Source organism: Capsicum annuum, chromosome 6, assembly GCF_002878395.1.
Source record: "Capsicum annuum cultivar UCD-10X-F1 chromosome 6, UCD10Xv1.1, whole genome shotgun sequence".
NCBI classification, from domain to species: domain Eukaryota; kingdom Viridiplantae; phylum Streptophyta; class Magnoliopsida; order Solanales; family Solanaceae; genus Capsicum; species Capsicum annuum.
In genome coordinates this window covers 212,769,502-212,791,908 of record NC_061116.1, presented here as the reverse complement: position 1 = coordinate 212,791,908, position 22,407 = coordinate 212,769,502, and the positions used below count along the sequence as shown (strand labels likewise).

The 22,407-nt window shown below is 35.1% G+C and overlaps 2 protein-coding genes and 1 pseudogene across 3 annotated transcripts; 1 reads left to right on the top strand and 2 right to left on the bottom strand.

Moving 5' to 3' along the window:
• Positions 1-3,605: 3,605 nt before the first annotated feature.
• LOC107873928 (stemmadenine O-acetyltransferase) lies at positions 3,606-7,144 on the bottom strand. The gene is made up of 2 exons (XM_047413946.1): positions 6,549-7,144; positions 3,606-5,460 (listed from the first exon to the last, which is right to left on the bottom strand). The coding sequence occupies exons 1-2, from the start codon at positions 7,004-7,006 to the stop codon at positions 5,034-5,036; spliced, it is 885 nt and encodes a 294-aa protein (XP_047269902.1). The 5' UTR covers positions 7,007-7,144; the 3' UTR covers positions 3,606-5,033.
• Positions 7,145-16,240: 9,096 nt separating this feature from the next.
• LOC107875868 lies at positions 16,241-18,037 on the top strand (annotated as a pseudogene).
• A 2-nt stretch (positions 18,038-18,039) lies between these two features.
• LOC107875867 (nucleoside diphosphate kinase 2, chloroplastic) lies at positions 18,040-22,133 on the bottom strand. Of its 2 annotated transcripts, none has more exons than XM_016722737.2 (7): positions 21,806-22,133; positions 20,952-21,008; positions 20,748-20,834; positions 20,007-20,087; positions 19,744-19,856; positions 19,566-19,615; positions 18,040-18,394 (listed from the first exon to the last, which is right to left on the bottom strand). In XM_016722737.2, the coding sequence occupies exons 1-7, from the start codon at positions 22,034-22,036 to the stop codon at positions 18,327-18,329; spliced, it is 687 nt and encodes a 228-aa protein (XP_016578223.2). In that variant the 5' UTR covers positions 22,037-22,133; the 3' UTR covers positions 18,040-18,326. The 2 variants fall into 2 exon arrangements, with proteins under 2 accessions (XP_016578223.2, XP_016578222.2); XM_016722736.2 differs by lacking the exon at positions 18,040-18,394 and adding an exon at positions 19,104-19,258 and having other exon boundaries at positions 21,806-22,123.
• Between the last annotated feature and the right edge of the window lie 274 nt (positions 22,134-22,407).

The following is a 22,407-nucleotide window of genomic DNA, read 5'->3' as shown; positions in this document are numbered from 1 at the left end:
CCCCCCCCCCCCCCCCCCCGCGCACCACAATCATCTCTTTCTCTGTTGTGCACCATTACCACCAAATTGTTTCTCTAACCTTCCTCTCCAAATTCCCAACACGATTTGGTGGAAAAAGGTATTGGAAATACAGAAAAATTAAAAGTCCCATAAAAAATCAATCTCATCTCAATCAGTTTTAGTTCTAAGTCTTTTGTACCAACTGATTTGGCCAGAGAAGGTGTTCCCGTGAATATGAAGTAGGTTGGGAAACTGATTTCAATTGGAAATGATATGGAGAAGATGAATTTTACAAAAGCCCCATCAAATTATCCCAAGAAATCAACGAACTTGAATTCTAGGTTTCAGCTGGGGTTGTTATCGTTCTTGACACTGATGATGAAGATTTGAAAATTTTTAAACATATGAAAGCTAATGATGATGATGATTTTAGTTCAAAATTGGGGGAAGTTTCAGGTGAATCTTCTAATCCTCATACTAATATTGATCAAAATAAGAATGTGATGCCTAAGGAGCCTAAGAAAGGTAAAAATGTTCAAAAAATAGGGCTAAGAGTTCTGCTCAAGATGAAAATTGTTGCTGATTTGCCAATGGAGATTTTCAATAATTTTGAAAAATTTTAAAGATGAAAAAATTATGAAAATACTCCTCAAGCGCGCTCAAAATGAGTGTAGCACACATCCACTGATGACTCAGCAAAAAGTGCTAAAATGACACTTGAATTCTAGTTGAGGTGAGGTGTTAAAGTGAAAGATCGTGTCAAGTTGAGGGGCCTGTCGATGTATCTAGCCTTTATAATACATAGACAGAGAGAAATTCAAAATTTGCAATTAACAAATACATAAGTTGGGCAAGCTACTAAATTCATGTGACCCTAAGTTACAATTTAGTTTTGCGTCAACCTCTTCACATGAAAGCTATCATTTGTGTATATGTTACTACTTATTTCTAAGTACAGAATTTGATGGAAAACCATTGAGTGATCCAAACTTGAGGAACATAATAGAGATCTCCATCTGAGAAATAATAGTTGTTGAGAAAATGGCCAACAACCCATTTTCCTGAGCCATGTCCCAAGAAAAATGGGCTCATGCACTCAGTTGTTTCTATTTCACATGCAACAAAACAATCTGGTCCTCCATGTTTCATACATTTAATTTGTCTACACTATTTATGACCAATATACATAGAATCTTATTAACTCAAAATTTTGTAACACAAATTTAAACTTTCGTTATTTTGTTATTATGTGTGTGACATAAAATTTTGTAACACAAATTTGAACTTTCATTGTTTTGTTATTATGTGTGTAGATGTCACATGCATTTCATTTTCATAGAAGAAAACTCGGGCATAGTGTCACGGAGAAGAGGCTCAGCAGAGGATAAGGACTAGGATGAAGAGCTACAGTAGTGAAACATGCCCACATGCCTTTGCACATGGTATTTAACTACTTGCAGAACCAAAAAAATTAAAATCAAAATAAATATATATATATATGAAAAATAAAGAAGAAAAGGATAAACGAAATTTAATTGAAGTGTTAGAATTAGAATATATGGCCAGGTTAGAGACATCACGTGACAATAAGAATTAGAAGTTTTTTTTTGGAAATTTGAACAAGAACTTGAATAGGAAACAAGTGGACATATTCACAAAGAAATTAAGTCATCTCATAATCATTGAGTAATCTGAAATCTTCATCGTTAATGGTCTTGTAATTGACTAACAAAATTCACGTACGTCATCAAATTTGGCGGTATCACCATCTACATCGAGTCATGTGGTCTAAAACAAAACATTAGATTATGTGTGACTACACATCATTTTATTAAGAGTATTTTTTTTTTTTTTAAAGTTAAGTGAAATGATGACTTTCTTTAATGAACTAAAAAGAAAGTATGCACAAAAGATAGATTATATTCTTTTCCGTGTTGTCTCGTAAGTTTACGCTGCAAAATAAAATAAAATAACACTATTAAATCACATATATATAAAGTTAAGTCCTTCAATTATTTGGAGTTGGGACTTCTTGAAAAATTGAATTTTTAAACAGAAGTAAACTGATTGTTTCCATATATAAGGACATATAGTTAGTTGTATACAATGTATGTATGTTATATGTATATATCTGCTAAAAGCCAAAAGAGTCCTATCCAAAAATTGAAGCAATCGATGTGCATTTTGCTTTTTGTAAATACATGTGCATTGTACTTGGATCATATTGAGATCTCCTCCCAATTGGATGAATCTCATTTATAATTAGTTAGTTAACCTGAGCAGTAAAGTAAGAAATTAAAATTTGGAATTTTCAATGAAAATCTGTTTTTTAAGTTATATAATTAGTTCTCCCTATAATAATCATTTTTATTACACATAATATTTCATTATAACTATATTATTTATTTTTGAAATCAATCTTTCATGCTACATAAATATAATTGAATGAGAAGCAGTAATGAAGCCTTTTTACCTTTTCGGACTTCCTTTTTTGTGCTTTTGTAAAGTTGGTTCTTGGTGGGAGAAAGTTTAAATTGTAGCTATTAAATAAGTTTTTCTTCTATTGTTTACTTTTTCACCTGTGAAAGCTATGAATATGGATGCAAAAATTTAATTTTCCACTTCACATAAATGTTGAGAATAGGTCTATACCACAACCACAGCTCTGGTTGGACGATATGATCTTTTCGCCAACTTAAATATTTGAGGTTTGAGCTTTGAGAATATGAAAAACACTGATATAAACAATTTTCTTATTTATGGTGCCTTACACGATGTGAATTCAAATTGACCGGGATCGTCAGTCAAGTAGGTCTCTATGTCTACCAATTAATTTTACAAGATTTTACCAAATGACCCAAGTAGTAGCTAGTTTTCTACTGACAATAGCAGAGGGTCGGTGAACATACAAATATTATATACTACTACGTATTTATTTAAGTATAAATAACATAAATACCAACCTTTTTATAAGTAATTACACTCTTTTCACTTTTTTTAGTTACTTTACTCTCTCTTTCTATTAATATACATAACACAGCCGACATATACATAACATTTTGTATATATGTTATGATTTTTATAATATGTTTAGGGAGTTGTTTTTTTTTGATAATATTGAAAACATAAGTTGTATATTTATGTAATTTTTAGTTTATTTGAAGTTATACAACAAACATGTTCAAATGGGCTAAAGGATGGCACAAAATCTAACAACTATTTATATATAGAAAATAGTTTATTACTTCCCTTTATTTTAAATTTCCATCCACACCCCATTATTACACATTTGGCACTTAGTGGCTACTCATGAGGTCTATATAACAAGAAGGCACATCAGTATTTGTTTCCCAATCCTAAGTCTTTCAAATTCAAAAAGAATCAACCCCACATCCCACCCCACCCCACCACAAGTCAACAACTAGTTTCTTTGAAAACAAAAAAAGAGATGGTATCTAGAGTGGAAGAAGCAATGAAAATAAGGCAACAAGAGGTAAAAAATTATCAAATGCAAAAGCAGGTGATGCAATGCAACAAAGGAAAAGCAAAAAAGTTCAAGAGGAGCAGTTCCAATGTCGAAGAAGATGGTGCTTCTTCTGCTATTCTCTTGCTTGCTTGTATTGCATGTGCCACCTCCCATCACCTATAGAATAATTAATATACTATAGATTATCACGTTGTTAACCACATATTAACTATATCCTAAGCAGTTATGTTTCATTTTATATGACATACGTGTCAATGTATGTTCCTTTTAGTCATATAATATATAGAATAGTACCCTTTTCTGGATAAGTTGTTGCTAGCACTTTCAAGACAAAGGAGAATTCATGATTTTAATATTATAAGCTCGAATTCAGGATTCTATTGCAGCTGATTTGGTTTATTGGAATCGAAACTTATTAGTTTGACCCAAAAGCCACTGTTTTTGGGTGAAACTTTTGTGTCCAACTTGTAGAAACGAGTAATTAACTTTTGTGTCATGACAAGTTTTATTTTGGGCTTGTGTCTTTATTCCCCTATCTTAATCAAAACTTCAATGTAATAACGTGAAACAAATATAAATTTAAACTTAGGAAGAATTTAAATTATATGTACCGACGATTATTACTTATAAATCTTGTGATTAAACATTGGTTGCCAATCTTTATCTGGCCAAAAATCACCTTCGTGAGTCACTGAGTAGTAATCCAGTCTGCTTTTGAGAAGCTAAAATAATAGCACTTAGTTTTTCTTTATAAGCACTTTTGGAACTTGGCAAACACGAAATACAATATTTTTTAAAGTAACCTTATTCTGAAATGCTAGAGTTTAGGGGATCCTCAGTATTGGCTATCCTTTCAGTTTTCCACATACTGATACATGTATCGAATGCTCATACGGGAAATTTGACTCCAAATTAAAAATGATAGATAGTCAAACTTCAAAATTCAAGAGTTCTTGGAACTTTGATTCTTGAATCATGGGAAATACTTTGCAAAAGAAAGAATCTCAGGATCATTTTCAAACATAGGCATGTCCTCTTCCAACAAATTAACTGATGCTTCAATGCCATTTCCATCCTTTGTTCCCATCAATATCACCAAATTCTTGAATGATCTAATTGAACTACAAACCCATTCAGGCTTCCCCCATGCAAAATCCACTTCATAAACAGGAAACCTACACCAACTTGTGAAATTGCACACTTCTATATCACCCTTTGTAAAAGCTTTCGCCGTTGTTTCTACTAAATGGTCATCCAATCTTGATTTATGTTGCTCAGACTCTTTATAGTTACTGTCACGTGTGTCTCCGTTCTTCGAAATGCTATGCATTTTTGGAGAATCTGACACGGGTGCAACAATATTCATGTTTTTCACGTACTCCGCATTGATAATCTTAATTGATTTGTTCAGTTTTTGCGCGAGTATTGTTATGTCACTGCTCATGTCTCCTTGCATTTTGTTCCGTTTGTACCACTGCAGGGGCTATTGCAACTGTCCAGTAATTTCCAAAAGTGTGATTAGGCACTGTTGGTTCCATCCTTGGCCTTATGTCACTGCATGAACCGATACACAAATTTTCGCGTGTTTTGGCTTTGATCTATAAAGCGCGAGGATGCGCCTCCATATGAGAGCTGAAATGGCTTCAACTTGAGTTGGAAGCTTGACATTTTCGTCTGATGAACCAATGATCGCGTTTGATGCTTGTTTTTTCAGGATTAGTATAGATGATGAATCGAAAATAAATCTTTTTGTGACGATTGTTTTGTTAGTTATCCCAGTGTCATGAGGATAACGAGGCGCTTCTCTAGGAGGGAAATCTTTTGCTGAATCAAGAATTGGAGGAGGGACAATGTTAGCATTTTCACAAGTGGTATTCAAAGATTTGGAAGCCCATGAATTCAAGAAAGCAACTACTGAAGTGCCATCAGCAATTTTGTGAGAAATACACACACCTATAGCCAAACCACCACACCTGAAGGAAAGATTCAAGGACAGAGAGATCAGTAAAGGATTAAAAAAGGAAATCATGTTGGACTAATATACTCTGAACTAGATCTTAAGTTTGTTATAGAGAACAGATTTTTAATTATTTAACTGTTAGAGTTGTGACCCGAATTTTGTTGGTCTGATCCTGAAAGTTTCGCGGTGCGACCCATGTTTGTGATTTTTAATGGGGTTTATGGTGGTAGCGTAGGGATCGGGCAGTATGGACCTTTATGTTTTTTTTGTACACACGCAATATGTAAGTGCGATTTAGTGGGTTATTTTCACCATTCAGAAAATTCAACCTTCTCCACATTGTACTCTCTCTCCATTATAGTGAAACCTCCTCTGCCTCTGCCTGTGGTTTTTCCCGCAAGAGTTTCCACGTAAATCTATGTGTTGTTCTTGTTTTCTTTTACCTGTGGTTTGCTTATTTTGTCCGAATCATAACATTAACTATATTATGTCTCAACACTCTACATCACGTGTCCAATGAAAGAATATATATATTTTTTCTGATGGTAGTGAGTTTGAACTACCACTAAGGATTCCATCATTAATAGATGTCTTGTATTTGAGTCTGTAGAATGAAAAATCTTGGCAGGGAATGCTTCTCTCTTTAATGAGCCTTATGCAATGCGAATTTAGATTAGTTGGGACTCTAAAAGAGTATAGAATTCCGGAAGAAAAAAACAAATAAGAAAATTTGAACCAATGATCTTCAACCTGTTATAGTACCGTATGTGACAATGTCATTGAAAAGTTGACTACACTTTATTAAATTACGTCTCAAAATTCAAAAATACACTCCTAAACTTGATCTATGGGGATTTTGATCAAACCCCTCTGTGTTTTTAACTTTGTTCAAGAAAATCCGTCATTGCTAGCTCGTAGATTGTTGGGTGTGTGTAACAAAGTCTCATATTGGTAGCTAAAAAAAAAAGTACCTTAACTATAAAGTCTAAGATACTCTTAATAGTGTGATACTTTTTAAGCAAAAACGTGTGGGCTTGGCTGAAAACGGACGACATGACACCATGTTTAAGTGTTTATTTAAAGAGGAAAAAGAAACCAGACCTGAATAAATTGGCTTGAGCAGCAACAAGCACTTCCTTTTCATCTTTTTTTCCCTCGAGCTTACCCCAATTGCCAATGGGTTCAAAAGGCAACAACTGATTCAACAACTTCACATCTGAAGTTCCAACGATTTGGGAAATAGCAAAATTAACTCTAGCTTCAATGAACTCAGCCCCTTCATCATTGCACTCAACAACAGAATAGTCATCTCTGAATGTACCAGCCAAGGGATAGTACTCACTTAGGCACTCAGCTAATGATTTCTTCAACATGTATAACTTTTTATATGTGTTAATACTTGTATTATTAAGGTAGAAAAGTAGCATAGGGATGTAAATGGGAGGAGAGTTTTGGTCAGAAGAGAGAATGTAGTTTTTAAGGTGAGTAGGTGTTGGAAACAATGGTTTAATTGTCTCCCTAGACACAACTTCAACACTTATAGGACTTATCATAGCCATTGTGGCTTAATTATTAGCTAATTTTATTGCTATAAACTAGAAAGTTTTTTCTATAAATTTGTTGTTGAGTCTTGAAATTTATGAGCTCATTTATATACTAGTACATAGGGACTGCAAGAGAAAATCACCCCAGAAATGCTATTCCAATTTATGACTATGTCAACCTGAGTAATCTATATGTCTACGACTTATATGTATTAGAGATTCTTGTCACTTTTTTCCTCTTGTAATTTTCAAATAAAGCATAATGAGTCCCATTAATGGCTTTGAAAATTCATGGCATGGCTATTGTTTTTCAAAGGGTTGGCAGTAGCCCATTCAGTTGCAATGTTTGACATTGCAATTTTTATATGTCACCAATGACAACAGAATAACATTTTTCACTGCTATAAATTGAGAGCTTCGGCTCACTTTAAAAACACACCAAACAGAGAGAAAAACAACATATAGAGAGCAGTGGGTATTCTACAGATTGTTATAAAAAATAGTCTGTGAAAAAAAAATTAGAGTGAGTGATATTTTAGTGAGTTGAGAGTCAAAAGAGGGTTATTTCTTTTGAGTGTGTAATAGTTATTTTGAGTGTTGTTCTTGTGATTACAGTGTAATTTTTTTTTTTTACTATAGTAATATCAGTTGCTCCTCTTGATCTGTGTTTTTTTTCCTTATTTAAAAGGGTTTCCACGTAAAATTTTTGGTGTCATTATTTTCATTTATTTTCCTATTATTTTGCCACAAATACTTTTGTTGTTATTCACAACAAACTGGTATCAAAGCAATGGTTTGCAATATCTGTGTTTTTTGGTAAACACCGGAAACCAATACAAGTAGAATGGTTACTTTAAATTGCGTTAATTATGCCATTTGGAAGGAAAAAATGGAAGATCTGCTCAATGTCAAAAATTTTTATCAACCGGTCTTTGACACTATAAAATCTGAAAATAAAATCGATGAAGAGTGGAATTTGTTGCACAGACAGGTTTGCGATTTTATTAGACAATGGGTTGACGATAATGTGTTGAACCATATTTCTGGGGAAACACATGCTTGGTCTCCATGGGAGCATCTTGAAAGTTTGTATGCTCGAAAGACTGAAAATAAAAAGATGTTCTTGATAAAACCAATGTTGGGGTTAAAAAACCACGATGGTTCTCCGATGACAGATCACCTAAATAACTTTCAGGGGATCATGGACCAGTTATTTGCTATGGGCATTAAGTTTGATGAAAAAATTCAAGGTTTGCTTCTACTTGGTTCTCTACCAGACTCTTAGGAAATATTTAGAACTTTATTATCAAATTCTGCTCCAGATGGAGTGATCTCTATGGATTTTGCCAAGAGCAGTGTTCATAATGAAGAGATGACATGAAAATCTCAAGGTTCCTCTTTACCTGATGTTGTAACACCCCGCATTTTCGAGTTAGAAATCGGACTATCGTTCTTATGTGTGTAAACTCTAATCCCATAACTCATATTTAAATTCACGTGTCATGATCTTATCCTAGCATGTTAAGTGATTATGAGGTGAAAAATGTTTATGGAAATTACTTAGAGCAAAGTTGAGCTAAGAGCCTTTGGATCGTCTAAAGTTTGGTATTCGCTTCTACAAGGATCAACTTTGAATATGTATAACTTTTGATATATTTGGAATTTTTTATCTCAAGATCCACCAAATTGTAGATAATTGAGACAACTTTCCAACGATATCAATTTCGCCTTAATCCGATACCCGAGTAAAAAGTTATGACACTTTTCGTGAGAGGCAGTAAGCCGATGCGATAGCGACGCGATATCTGACGCGACCTGAAGCTATTTCACACGCTGTTTCAATTCCTCAAGGGTCTAGGAGACACTTTGGTCATATTTCCTCACCCAAAATCCATCCATAACACAAAATTTTAGCCCCAAGGAGCATTAGTTGCTTCTTTATTCAATTTTCTCTCAAGGAAAGACCCTAGCCACCTCCCAAGAACAAAATTCAACTCTTCTTCTCCAAAACAAGAATTCAAACCATTTAACTTCAAGATTTTCAAGAAGAGAGTCAAGATTAGGTTTCCAATCTTCAAAATAATCAATATAAGGTACGTGGGCTTTTCCTAAACTACATGAGAATGCTGAATTCGTTTTGAGTAAGGTTTAAAGTTGCGAAATTATATGTTTACAAAGGATTTTGAAATTACATTAAAAATATGCATTGTGAACCCTTTTGATGATAATGTTTTGGTCTTGAGGTCTTCCCTAAAATTATTTTTTACTCGTATATATGTATATATGCAGTTTGAGATTGAAAGTTGAATTGAAAGCATGAATATCTATAACCCCTCTCTTGTTATGACATCACTTAATTTTCACGTGTTATGAATTAATGAATTTCATATTTAGAAGCATAGCATAAATGTGTTTGACTATTGTTTAAGGCTTGATATTGATTATAAACTGAAGAGAGGGCGTTATCTTGTTTGTAAATATTAACGATGATTATTGAAAGAATTACATGGTTTGCTACGAAGTAAATGACCACCACATGTTTAAGAACTGAAAGAGGGAATCTTTGCATATGTTTTCATGTACTTCGATATACAAATTCTTTTGTACTGTTTGAATGAATTGGTGGTCCAAACATTATGTTTTGGATGAAAAAATTGTAACACGATAATGTATGGCTGAGAATGTATGACTTGTAAGTCTTGGTATGACGATACTAAACAGATGAATGCCATAGTAGATTCAGAAGAGACTAAAAATACATATTTTGCTCAGATTTTGAATTCAGAAAGATGCATGTTTAGAAAAGGTTAAAAATGGGCTTAAAGAGAGTTAGATGGTTACCTGAAGAACGTATGAGTTTAAAAAATTAACGCTAGAAATCATGATTTGTCGATATGGGGTTATGATACCATGCTGTGTAGTCTTATGTACCTTGATTTATGTTGTCCCAATTAGGGACTATGGTTAGGAGCCATGCTTTGTGGTCTTGTGCACTACCATGACATGTTGATTTGATTGGGGATCAGGGCACCATGCTGTGTGTTCTTGCATATCTCCCCTTACTGATACTCCAATCCTTGCGGCAAACTTGGATTGGAGGCTTGACTGCCGAGTCAAGGGCGGATTTCATATAGCCCGTGGAATTACAGATTGTAGGGTGTACCATCTAGCTTTGAAGTAACATAATGAGTGGTTTATGATTTCAAAGAAATATTTTAAAGAAATATTTCAAAGTCTTTAAAGTATGCCCATATGTTTTTCCTATATCGTATGTAAACTATTTTATAAATTGATCTCACTTATGTTGCATAAAAGTATACTATTTGGATTGCTTTGCGTACCAGTACATCTGTATTGACCCCCTATATTTCAGGTTCTGAGGCCCAGTCTAGCAGTCCTGCTAAGCAATATATTATTGTGGGACATTCAGAGTTGGCGAGCCTCCCTTACTCCGGAAGGTGTCTCGTTCACTTGTGTTGATCTCATTTGGTTTTAGTTTATGGTCCGACCGGGGACCTTGTTTCGGTCTTCAAGCAGATGTTGTTTTTTTCAGTTAGTAGAGATTTTAAAAATAGGTGTTAGATGGATTTGAGTCTTGTTAAACTAATGCCGTGTTGTTTTGTTGATATAATCAGATGACCATATTTTTGTTTTGTTTCCGCATTTTATAGTTATGAATTATGCATATAATTTTCAGTTAGAAGGGTTATCGGGCCTTCATGGTTCGGGATGCCCGTCGGGGCTAGGGCCTCAGTTCGGATCGTGACAAATGTCTTGGTGACTGGCGTTAGGGGGAGAAGCAAGAATCATGATTCTCAAAATAGAGAACATTATAAAAGCAAATACAGAGATAAATTTAAAGATATTGAGTGCTATCATTGTGGGTTAAAAGGGTATACAAAAAAATTTTGCCGAAAGTTGAAGAAGGAGAAAATAGACAAAGAGGAAAAGAAAGAAGAAGACAATAAAAATTACATAGCCACCATCACCATCGAAGATATTGTTACTGTCCTTGATGCAAATCTAATAAATGTTGCTTGTGATAAGTCAAGTTGGGTTGTGGATTCTGGTGCCGCATCTTATGTGACATCGAGGAAGGATTTTTTTCTCATTTTATACTCCAGGTGACTTTGGAACCTTGAGTATGGTCAATGAGACTATCTCAAAGGTGGTCAGTATTATTACAATTTATTTGGAAATTAGTATTGGATCTAAACTAGTTTTAAACAATGTTAAACATGCACCCGACGTTCGTTTACACTTGATTTCTGTTGACGTGCTGGATGATGAGGGATATGTTAGTAGTAGTACCAATGGTGGTGGAAAATGGAAATTCATTAAGGATTCTTTGGTTATGGCTCGTGAAGACAAACGTCATGGTCTATACTGAACTACGACTTCTACTTGTGCTAACATGTGAATACAATTGAAAGCGCTAACTCGTCAACATTATGGTATAAGAGGCTTTGCCACATTAGTGAGAAAGGACTTAATGTTCTGGCCAAGAAGAAATTACTGTTAGATTTGGAAAGTGCAAAATTAGAAAAATGTGCACTGTTTAACTGGAAAATAAGATAGAGTTTCTTTTAAATCTCATCCTCTTTCAAGAAAGACAGAGTTGCTTAAGCTGGTGCACTCAAATCTATGGGGTCCAATGAAGATAAAGACTTTGGGTGGTGCACTTTACTTTGTCACTTTCATTGATGATTGCTCCAGAAAACTTTGGGTATATGTCTTGAATACTAAAGATTAAGTATTGGGTGTCTTTAAGCAGTTTCAAGCTTCGGTTGAAAGAGAAACATAGAAGAAGCTTAAGTGTATTCGTACTGATAACGGTGGTGAATATTGTGGACCGTTTGACGAATACTGCAAGTTACAAGGTATCAGACACCAGAAGACTCCTCCTAAGATGCCTCAACTTAATGATTTGGCGGAAATGAACATGACCTTGATTGAAAGAGTCCTATGTTTGCTTTCTGAAGCAAAGTTGCCGAACTCCTTTTGGGTTGAGGCTTTATTGACCGTTGCACATGTTATTAACTTATCTCCTGCTGTTGCTTTGCAAAGTGATGTACTAAATAAAGTTTGGTATGAGAAATATGCTTCCTATGACCATTAGAGAGTATTTGGTTGGAAAGCTTTTGTACATGTACCCAAAGATGTGATGTAAGTTTAGAAAGTGCTAATTACATGGATAGATTGAACACTCTTTGATGAGTTTGTGGGTTTATCCATTTGTCTCTACATTGGATCTCTCTTGAATATCTTTTGATAAGATTATTCATGTATTAGTTTAATTCTTTTCTCTCTTGAATTAATCATGCAATTATTTGTTCAAATTAGAGAATTAATAATCAACATTTGTTCATCTCTAATTTACTTCAATTGTGGGATTATTCTTTCTTTCTTCCTTATCACTTCTTAAATTTTTGATTATCTTTTGAATCTCTATATCTTGTAACCCATTTTACATCAATTTGGGAGGTCAAAGTTAGATGTTAAGACAAGACAGTGCATCTTCATTGGTTATGACTTTGATGAGTTTGGTTATTTGCTATATGATCCAGTTGAGAAGAAGCTTGTAAGAAGTCGTGATATTGTCTTCATGGAGAATCAAACCATTAAAGATATTGACAAAACGGAGAAGCCAGAATCTTCAAGTTCTGATGGTGTGGTTAGTCTTGATTAATTTCCTTATATAAGTGTGCATGATGTTGGTTGGATATATAATCATGGTGATGCCCAGAATCATGTTCAAAATCAACATGCTGATGTTGATAATGACAACAATGTTGTTGTTGACGATGCTCCAATTCAAGAAGCTGTGGATGAGTCAAATGCTCCACTAAGATGGTATACAAGACAACGTATTCCTTCTTCTCATTATTATCCTAATGAGTATGTGTTACTCACTGACGGGGAAGAACCTGAATGTTATGAGGAGGCCATGGAAGATGAACATAAGGATCAATGGATTGAAGCCATGCAAGATGAGATAAAATCTCTGCATGAGAACCACACTTATGAGTTGGTGAAATTGCCTAAGGGCATAAGAGCTTTGAAGAATAAGTGGGTGTTCAAAGTAAAATTTAAGGAACACAGCTTGAAGCCCAGATACAAAGCCAGATTGGTTGTCAAAGGATTTGGTCAACGGAAGGGTATTGACTTTGATGAAATATTTTTTCCTGTCGTTAAAATGACCTCTATTCGTACAGTTCTTGGTTTGGCTACTAGTCTTGATTTAGAGCTTGAGCAAAGGGATATGAAGACAATTTTTTTTCACGGTGACCTCGAAGAGGAGATTTATATGGAATAACCTGAGGGCTTCAAGGTAAAGGGTAAAGAAAACTATGTGTGCAAACTTAAGAAGAGTCTTTATGGCTTGAAGCAAGCTCCTATACAGTGGTATAAGAAGTTTGAATCTGTTATGGGGGAGCAAGGCTACAAAAAGACTTCTTCAGATCACTGTATATTTGCACAAAGTTTTTCTGATAATGATTTTATCATTCTCTTGCTATATGTTGATGGTATGTTGATTATGGGCAAGAATGCTTCCAGAATTAACGAGTTGAAGAAACAATTATGCAAATATTTTGCTATGAAAGACTTGGGTCATGCTAAGCAAATTTTGGGCATGAGGATTACTCGTCTTAGAGATGAAAGGAAACTTTACTTATCACAAGAGAAGTACATTGAACATGTACTCGAGCACTTCAATATGAAGAATACTAAGGTTGTTAACACACTGCTTGCTGGTCATATGAAATTGAGCAGGGCAATGTGTCCTACAATGAAGGAGGAAAAAGAGAGCATCACTAAAGTTTTATATTCCTCAATTGTTAGAAGTTTAATGTATGCAATGGTATGTACCAGACCCGATATTGCTCACGCAATTGGTGTTGTCAGTAGATTTCTTGAAAATCCAGAAAAGGAGTACTGAGAAGTAGTCAAATGGATATTGAGGTACCTAAGAGTAACCTTAGGTGATTGTTTGAGTTTTAGAAGATATGGTCCAATCTTGAAGGGCTATATAGATGCTGATATGGCGGATGACCTTGATAACAGAAAATCTAGTACTGAATTTTTGTTTACATTTTCAAGGGGAGCTATATCATGACAATCGAAGTTACAGAAGTGCGTCATACTATCTACAACTGAAGCTGAGTATATTGCGGCTATTGAAGCTGGCAAGGAAATGATATGGCTCAAGCGATTCCTTTAAGAACTTAGTTTGCACCAAATGGAGTACATTGTCTATTGTGATAGTCAAAGTGCAATAGACTTGAGCAAGAACTCTATGTACCATGCAAGAACAAAACAGATTGATATGACGTACCATTGGATTCGTGAACAAGTGGAGAACGAATAGTTCTATGTTAAGAAGATTCACACGAGTGAAAATCCCGCAGACATGCTGACAAAGGTAGTGTTAAAAGACAAGTTTGAATTGTGCAAAGAGCTTGTCGGCATGAGCTCTCTCTGAGAAGAACGAGGATACCTCCTTCAGATGTATGGGACTGGAGGGGGAGATTTGTGGGGTCCAATCCCATTAATGCCTTTGAAAATTCATGGCATGGCTATTGTTTTTCAAAGGGTTGGCAGTAGCAAATTAGCCATTCAGTTGCAATGTTTGACATTGCAATTTTTATATGTCATCAATGACATTAGAATAACACTTCACTGCTATAAATTGAGAGCTTTGACTCACTTAAAAAACACACCAAACAAAAATGAAAAACAACATATAGAGAGCAGTGAGGTATTCCACAGACTGTGATAAAAAAGTTTGTGAAGAAAAAATTAGAGTGAGTGATATTTTAGTGAGGTGGGAGTCAAAAAAAGGTTATTTCTTTTGAATGTGTAGTAGTCATTTTGAGCGTTGTACTTATGACTACGGTGTAAAAAATTCTTACTATAGTAATATCAGTTGCTTCTCTTGGTCCGTGATTTTTTCCTTATTTAAAAGGGTTTCCACATAAAATTTTTGACATTATTATTTTCATTTATTTTCTTATTATTTTGCCACAAATATTTTTATTGTTATTCCGCGTTTTACCCGACATAATGCATTAATGAAGCGGCAAGTGTAACCATTACTTGAAAAAGTTAAGACTGCGTATTGTATTTGTCTAGCTTTCTTGATTCCTAGGTTGTATTATTATGTTGTATAGAGAATCTTGCCATTGTTCATAGGAGATTTTGCTTTTAGGGACAGGAACCAACTAGTGAAAGATCAGTATAGTATAGTACATGCAAGGTCCAAATGAAAAACTAAAAAATAAGGCATACTTTTCATCATTTGAATAATAAATAATTACTAGTGCAAAAGATACTATAAGTTTTTAGAAAGAGATTTTGGAAGGAGAAGGGATAAATGAGATTATACAAACTTACTATTGCGTAAAAAAAACTCTCACCGATATTATTAAATTATAAGACTGGATGTTAATTTTTTTTTTTTCCAACATTCAAATAAATGTGGATACAAATCATAAATTGGAGCTTGCTGTGTTATTGCCGGCTTTTACTAAATCACATTTTATTACTACTACAAATTCCTTAGCTCAATGCACAAATTTTTAACTTAGAAAACGGGAACCTCAGGAGCGAATCTTCCTTAGCTGATTAAATTGAGGGTTTGTTTATCATTTAAAATAACTTGAGGAATCAAATTTTGACATTTAGAAAAGATTAAAGGGCATAGTAACAATGTTTGATTGCCCTTCTCCCATTTATCGGTAATTATTGGTTAGTCCTTCCTTCCAAAAAAATGGATCTAACTCTACCTGGTTGAATATTACTGCACCCATTACATTTTTCTGTGTGTCGTCAGGTAAAGGGTGGGATTATAAGTGTCTGATTTACGCAGTCTTATGTTGTATTGCCAATTCAAAGTTATCATGTTTTTTTTTTTCGTAAAACTGTGGTATATGGATAAGCTTGCACACACTTTGACTAATTACACTGGATATCTGTCACCTACCCCTAGCAATAAATGTGTCCACCAAAGTTAGGACAGATGAGAAGAAATCATCTGGTGTATTTGTCGCCGCTGGGTGAATTCAAAGCTATTTTTCAAATACTATATGATGTGTTTTTCCTGTTTCTCAATTTGTTCATAGAGCAATATGTTAGTTAATGTGTATTTTTATTATGTAACTTTAGCTTGCATGAAGGGTTAAATATTTTAGTTGTTAATGGTGGATTGAAACTTATAGAATTCTTTTCCTTGTTTGTTTATTAGATTAAATTTCAAATGCTGTGGAAGATCCTGAAAGTGGAGATGCCAGAACGTCTTTGGATGCTTCTTCATCGTCTCCCAGTCACCAACCAAGTTGGTATAGTGGCTTACATGAGCAGGCATCGATTTATGGCCGGTATAGCTGCCGGGTACTGTCTTTCAGCATCGTTGCTCTCTATCATTACCCGTTTTACCCCGGAGCACTAACTGCATCGCAGTACTCCACAAGTACAGCTGGAGTTCTCATGTGCGGATGGCTCAAGCTTATACAACATGATAAACTTGGTCTTCTAACAATGTGGCGTTTCCTACCTGCATCGATTATATTCTACCCATCTCTTTTCACGAACAGTGAGCTTCTCCTCCATGCCAATGTTGATACTTTTATTGTCTTCAATCTTTGTTGCAATAGGAGAGACCCTCTACTTGCACCAGCCGTGGCCAGCAATGAAAACGTGGTTGTCATTTGGTACAATCTTTGCTGGTAGCGTGCTCTATGTCAGTACGGATTACCAGTTCACACTAACAGCTTACAGCTGGGCCGTGGCCTATTTAGTGTGCATGTCTATTGATTTTGTTTACATCAAGCACACAGTTATGACGATTAGTTTAAACACATGGGGTCTTGTTCTGTACAACAATCTTGAGGCTTTGTTGCTTTTTCCTATAGAGCTGCTTATCATGGGTGAATTGAAGAAGATTAAGCATGAAATTGATCAGGATGAGTCAGATCGGCACAGCTTTCAAGTGGTGTTACCAGTAGCCCTGTCATGTTTGTTTGGTTTAGCCATCTCTTTCTTTGGATTTTCTTGTCGTAGAGCAATCTCTGCAACAGGATTTACTGTTCTCGGCATAGTTAATAAACTTTTGACGGTGGTGATAAATCTAGTTATATGGGATAAACACTCCAAACTTATTGGAACAGTGGGGCTACTGATCTGCATGTCTGGTGGCGTTATGTACCAGCAGTCTACAAGCAACAAGCCCAAGGCTGTGAAAGATGCAAACGCACGAGTAGCTGATGAGGAGGAGCAACAGAAACTTCTTGAAATGCAAAGCAACACACACAGCAGTGACAGTCAGAAGCAAGATACAGAATCAGCAGATAGGAAACAATAATTCTTTCTTCGAATTTCCTCCTTCATTCTTGCATTCAATATTCAATTTTACTCTTTATGGAGCCTTCCCCTTAATTTAAGTGCCAGATGGGATAACTTCTAGATCATTTTACTAGGAGGCAGCTTTTGTGAATGGAAAAGCAATTGTAGAGAGATGAGATTTGTTGTTGGAATTCACCAAGGCTACAAACTCAGCTGCCTACTCCTACTTGGACCATATGTTTTCAAGATTTCTTAAGTGAGGTATTCTCCTCATTCCAAGGTGGGAGGTGGCAGATGAATATTTGAACTGCTCTCTCTAACGAGCGCGCCCTCATTAAGATGGTGTCCATCAGAATGTTCTTAACAGAAAAGAGCATAGCAAGAGAGGAGGTTTTGGGACCGCAGTGGAGGGGGTTATCGCCTGTATGATCATCTCCAACAATTTTATGTAGGCTGCTGCATCTTTTTGAGCAATTCATCGTATTATTATTATTCATCTGTTGTATGTATATCCTTGGAGCTTATTCTAGGGAATGAACCGAAAAAAATATTCAATCAAGCAGCATGACCGAAATTGTGAACACTTGAAAGTAGGTAACAAAGGAGGTTATTGTTTGGTAACCAGAACAACTGAGAAAGGGAAATAACAAGGACAAATGGAGAATGGGAACTACAAAATCTAAGGTAAATGTAGCAGAAAGAGAATGTGGACTTTGCAACGGGCACTACCAAAATCTAAGATAAATGTAGCAGAAAAAGAATGTGGACTTTGCTGCCACTGTCTTATCTCCAACATTGAGAACTACAATGAATTAAAAAACCAACATAACAATTACAAATTTGATTCTGCAGTTTGACATCAAGTTGGAAAATTTTGAAAAATCCAGTAGTGAGCCTCTTTCTATAAACAGGCCAACCATGCCGAATATGATGCAATTACAGTTGAGCTCAAAACCTCCAAAACTTCAATGAAGAATCATGTAATGCTAAGGTATTATTCCACCAACCAAGGTTCTTGAACTGCTGCCCATGCACATAATTCACCTTCTTTAAACCAAAGAGCTGCAGAAAGGAAATGAACATAAATAAATGACCAATTAAATGAGAATTACTTATTTTTATCTATAAGAACAAGCTAAAAATATTCTGCTAAATACGTCAGTTTCATTTGTGGGAGAAAGAACTTCCAAGAGTTACCACTCATTACTCACTATATAAATCTTATATTAGAGGGCAAAAAATAACTAGTCAGCCATGTTACTGGAACATACATCTTAGTTGTAGGTGGTCTCAACAAAAACTACCAAGTATGTAAAGATATGTACTGTAAAATGAGTACTTTCCAAAAAGAAGCAACAAGTTCAATGTCAACGCGCAACTTCATATTGGGTCTTTTCCTCAGACTTCTTAACTAATAGATTCATTTATTGGCACCCATGATAATTATGAAAATAAAAAAAGAACAGGAACAAAAAGAGGGGAGAGTGACAATTGAGATAGAGAAACAGATTGAAGCAGTGAATCGGAGGACATAATTACTGAAAACTAGGTTGTTTTCCTCCATATAGACACTCGCAGACTGACTAGGCATGAAACCAATAAATCAACGGTTCCTCAATCACAAACTAGTGATTGGGCTTGAGAGAATAGAATTAAAATGCTTAATCATCTGGTGAAAGGCGCTCAAAGCAAGACCTGCAACCTTCAGGTGAGATGCCCCAGAGTGAAGGTATACGTGTCATTATCGCCTTTAAAGCTTAGACAATAATATAAGCTCATTTCTTGTTCAATGAAAGACATAATCTAAAGAAGCAATATTTCTAAACCTTATTATTAGGTCACCAGCTGACCTATCCGCATCATTTGGCATCATGTCAGTCTTTTGTGATTGTAGAGGAAAAAACACCAAATCTTTCCTTTGCTTAACTATCAAAAAGAAGACTGCAGTAGAGTCATTTTAACAACTTTTTGCTGTAATTTTCCAGTACCTATTTGTTGCTAGCTCTGATAATATTACCTTACTTTATCAAAAAGAAGAAAAGGGGAAAAAAAAACCTAGCTCTTTCCTTTGGTTTCTCCCATGGATATTAAAACTGAAGTTGCCACTATTTAATGTGTAAGGATTCTTCTATAAGTCTCATTCATGTCCAATTTAGTAACATGTGGAGGAAGCCACATCAAGTTGATTCTACATGCTATTCAACTACTTGTGCTAAACTAGGAAAAACCTTACCTATTTCACGCTTGCCATTGTCCGGGCTATCACTTCCATGTACCACATTTCTGCACATAGATTGCCATCAAAATCTTATCAAAAATTTGTAAATTTGTCAAAGTTCAGACTTCTAGTACCATGGATGGATACTTTCTGAACAACAATAAATTAAAATGATGAATATTTATGGCCCTACCTTCCAGTTTGAACAGCAAGGTCTCCTCGGATTGTGCCTGGCTCAGCATTAAGAGGATTCGTTGCTCCTATTAGCTTACGTGCTGAAGCAACAACACCAACACCCTTCCAAGCCTTGCCAAAAATATATACAATATACAAGATTAGGAAAGCATAGATTGTAGGAAGCATTATACAGTTTAAAACCCATGCAATTTTCAGATTGCTGATATTGATGATTTGACTTAGCGAATAACAAAAATGAGAGTAAAATCAGAACTCTACCATACAGACAACAGGACCAGATGTAATGTAGTCAATCAGCTTGGGGAAGAACGGCTTGGACTGTAGGTCCTTGTAATGCTCCTGTACCAATTGAAAATCTTAGCAACTTTACCCAAAGGCACAACTAATAGGGATGAGTTGACTTGGCAAATTTCAATTCTCTTTTGGTTGATAAAGCAAAGATAATCATAGTGTCATTCAGGAAAATACAGAATTCTCAGTAGTGTAAATAGAAGAAATTGGATAGTAAGAAGCTCCCTCGGCACCCAACCCCACCCTTCAAGATTTCTCCTGGTAAGCAAACCTTCCACTTCTTAACTTGTACATTATATCTGTTTTACCTACTAGTTTCATGTCTTGTAGTCCAAACAACATACTACAAAGTTTGAAATTGCATTTTGTCCAACTTTACAATTCAAATCTTTATGTGAGTTAACTGGAACGAAGAATATTTTGTTGGTTCCTAGCATTCATTGCAGTTACCAAATGTAACATGTGAATTGAACAAACCTCGTTCGATACAGGAAAACTTTGGGATATCTGAAAGGAAATAGCCGATGAAGCCCTTAGACATTAAGAGTACAGATTTTCTTCTACTTGTGGGATTACATTAGGTATGCCATTGTTGCTTTTTTCCTTTTTCTTTTTTTTTGGGGGGGGGGGGGAGGCCGGGGTTTTCGTAGAAATGTCAGTTCTTGAAAAAATATTGTTGACACCAAAGTAAAGCTCAAAAAGGCAAACCTGTGCCAATTCTTTGGGGCACTGAAAAAGCTTTAATCCAGTAAGGTTAAACCCTTTTCTCTCAAATCTGGATATAATTTCTCCAACCTATAAGAATTAAGTATAACATATCTTCAGAAATTCAAAATATGTGGCCAAAAACATATAGTTAAATTCTTTGTAATAATCCAAACTCAAATAAAGAAAGAATATACTGAAGCATACAAGTCCTCTTTGAACACCATCAGGCTTAATCATGATATAACTCTGCTCCACTTCTTCCTGTACACAATATCCCAAAATAAAACAAAGAAAAAAAAACATCAATCAATCAACAAAGCCTAAATTCCAATTATTTGGTGCCTGCAATACAAATTCTCTATACCCATTGTGAATTTCTTTTTTGTGACTCGTGTTGTCCGAGCCAGCTTTCATGCACCTACTAATTCCACGGAACACATGCCAGTAACTCTGTCCACCCCAAGGAGTGGACACAATAGATGGGAAGAAATCACCTTGTCTTTTTTGTCTGCTAGATTTGAACTTGAGACGTTCAACTCACTTCATTAACCACTAGGCCACACCCTTTACCGCTACATTTCTATAAGGATAGGGGGAAAAAAAATAGGGCAAACAACATAAATCTCAATAGTTTGGAGCTCAATTACAAAAAATTCCGATATTTTGCATAATTACTGAAAATCCGATTTTGGATCTGTTGAGATGCATAATTAGCTCCTGATACATGCAATGAATATACATTTTTTCCTTTGTAAGGATACCTAATTAACTTCCAATACATTTTTTTTTCGATTTCGGGTCTGTCGAGATACATAATTAGCTTCCGATACATTTTTCTGATTTTGGGTCTGTCGAGATACATAATTAATACATCCAACAAAATACATAATTAGTTGAGACTTTTGTAATTAGGGTGGAGATTTGTATAAATATGATAAATTAAAGTGTATGGGTTGGCGAAGATATTCAATGGGGAGTCAATAATTGTTGAAATCAAACTTCTTACTACATATTTATGTTGAGAGAGCGATAATAAGATAAAAAAAAGAATGAATTACCATTGATGCAACCAAATGTGGTAGGAATACATGAGCTCTAAGTTGCCTTTTGGGGGCATTAACATTTGATGAGAAAAGATGAAATGTTGGTTGAAATGCAGCTAAGCTTTGCTTCTGGACAGCTTTTGCAGTAAACCTGGAGGCAACATTAGTGGTTTTGGAAGAGAATCTAGCAAGTGAAGAGTGAACACAAGGAGTTGCACTTCCTGTTGTAATTGTAAGACCTTGCATTTCGACTTTCCAATTTACAGGTAGGTTGTAACTACGGCTCTTTCTTACCCCCCCAACCTTATCTAGTTTTGGATTTGCTTTTGTATTGTTAGTTCTTCCATCAATCTTTACTTGTCAATTATACTAAAAATAGATTTTCAAAAGTACTTGTTCAGTTTGAAAATTAAGGGATAGTTTAATCATTTCGTGTCCATTTTACCTTTGCTATTAAATGCTCCATAAGTTTATTATTTTCAAAGAATGATATAGTAAAATTATCTATAATATTTATTGTTTTGTAAGATTTGTGTGAAGTCAATAATGAACAAACATTATTGGAGAAGGAAGTATATAAAAAAAATAGATACTCCCTCTTTCCCTCCTCAACGCAA

Bases quoted from the DNA above. Each gene is read 5' to 3' on its own strand.
- LOC107873928 (XM_047413946.1), bottom strand. From the start codon at position 7,006: ATGGCTATGATAAGTCCTATAAGTGTTGAAGTTGTGTCTAGGGAGACA. The intron at 5,461-6,548 runs GTCTGGTTTCTT...TCTTTCCTTCAG, and splicing joins GCTCAAGCCAATTTATTCAG to GTGTGGTGGTTTGGCTATAG.
- LOC107875867 (XM_016722736.2), bottom strand. From the start codon at position 22,036: ATGCAAGGTCTTACAATTACAACAGGAAGTGCAACTCCTTGTGTTCAC. The intron at 20,088-20,747 runs GTTTGCCTTTTT...CAATTGGTACAG, and splicing joins GCCCCAAAGAATTGGCACAG to GAGCATTACAAGGACCTACA. The intron at 19,616-19,743 runs GTAGGGCCATAA...ATCTATGTGCAG, and splicing joins CTTGCTGTTCAAACTGGAAG to AAATGTGGTACATGGAAGTG.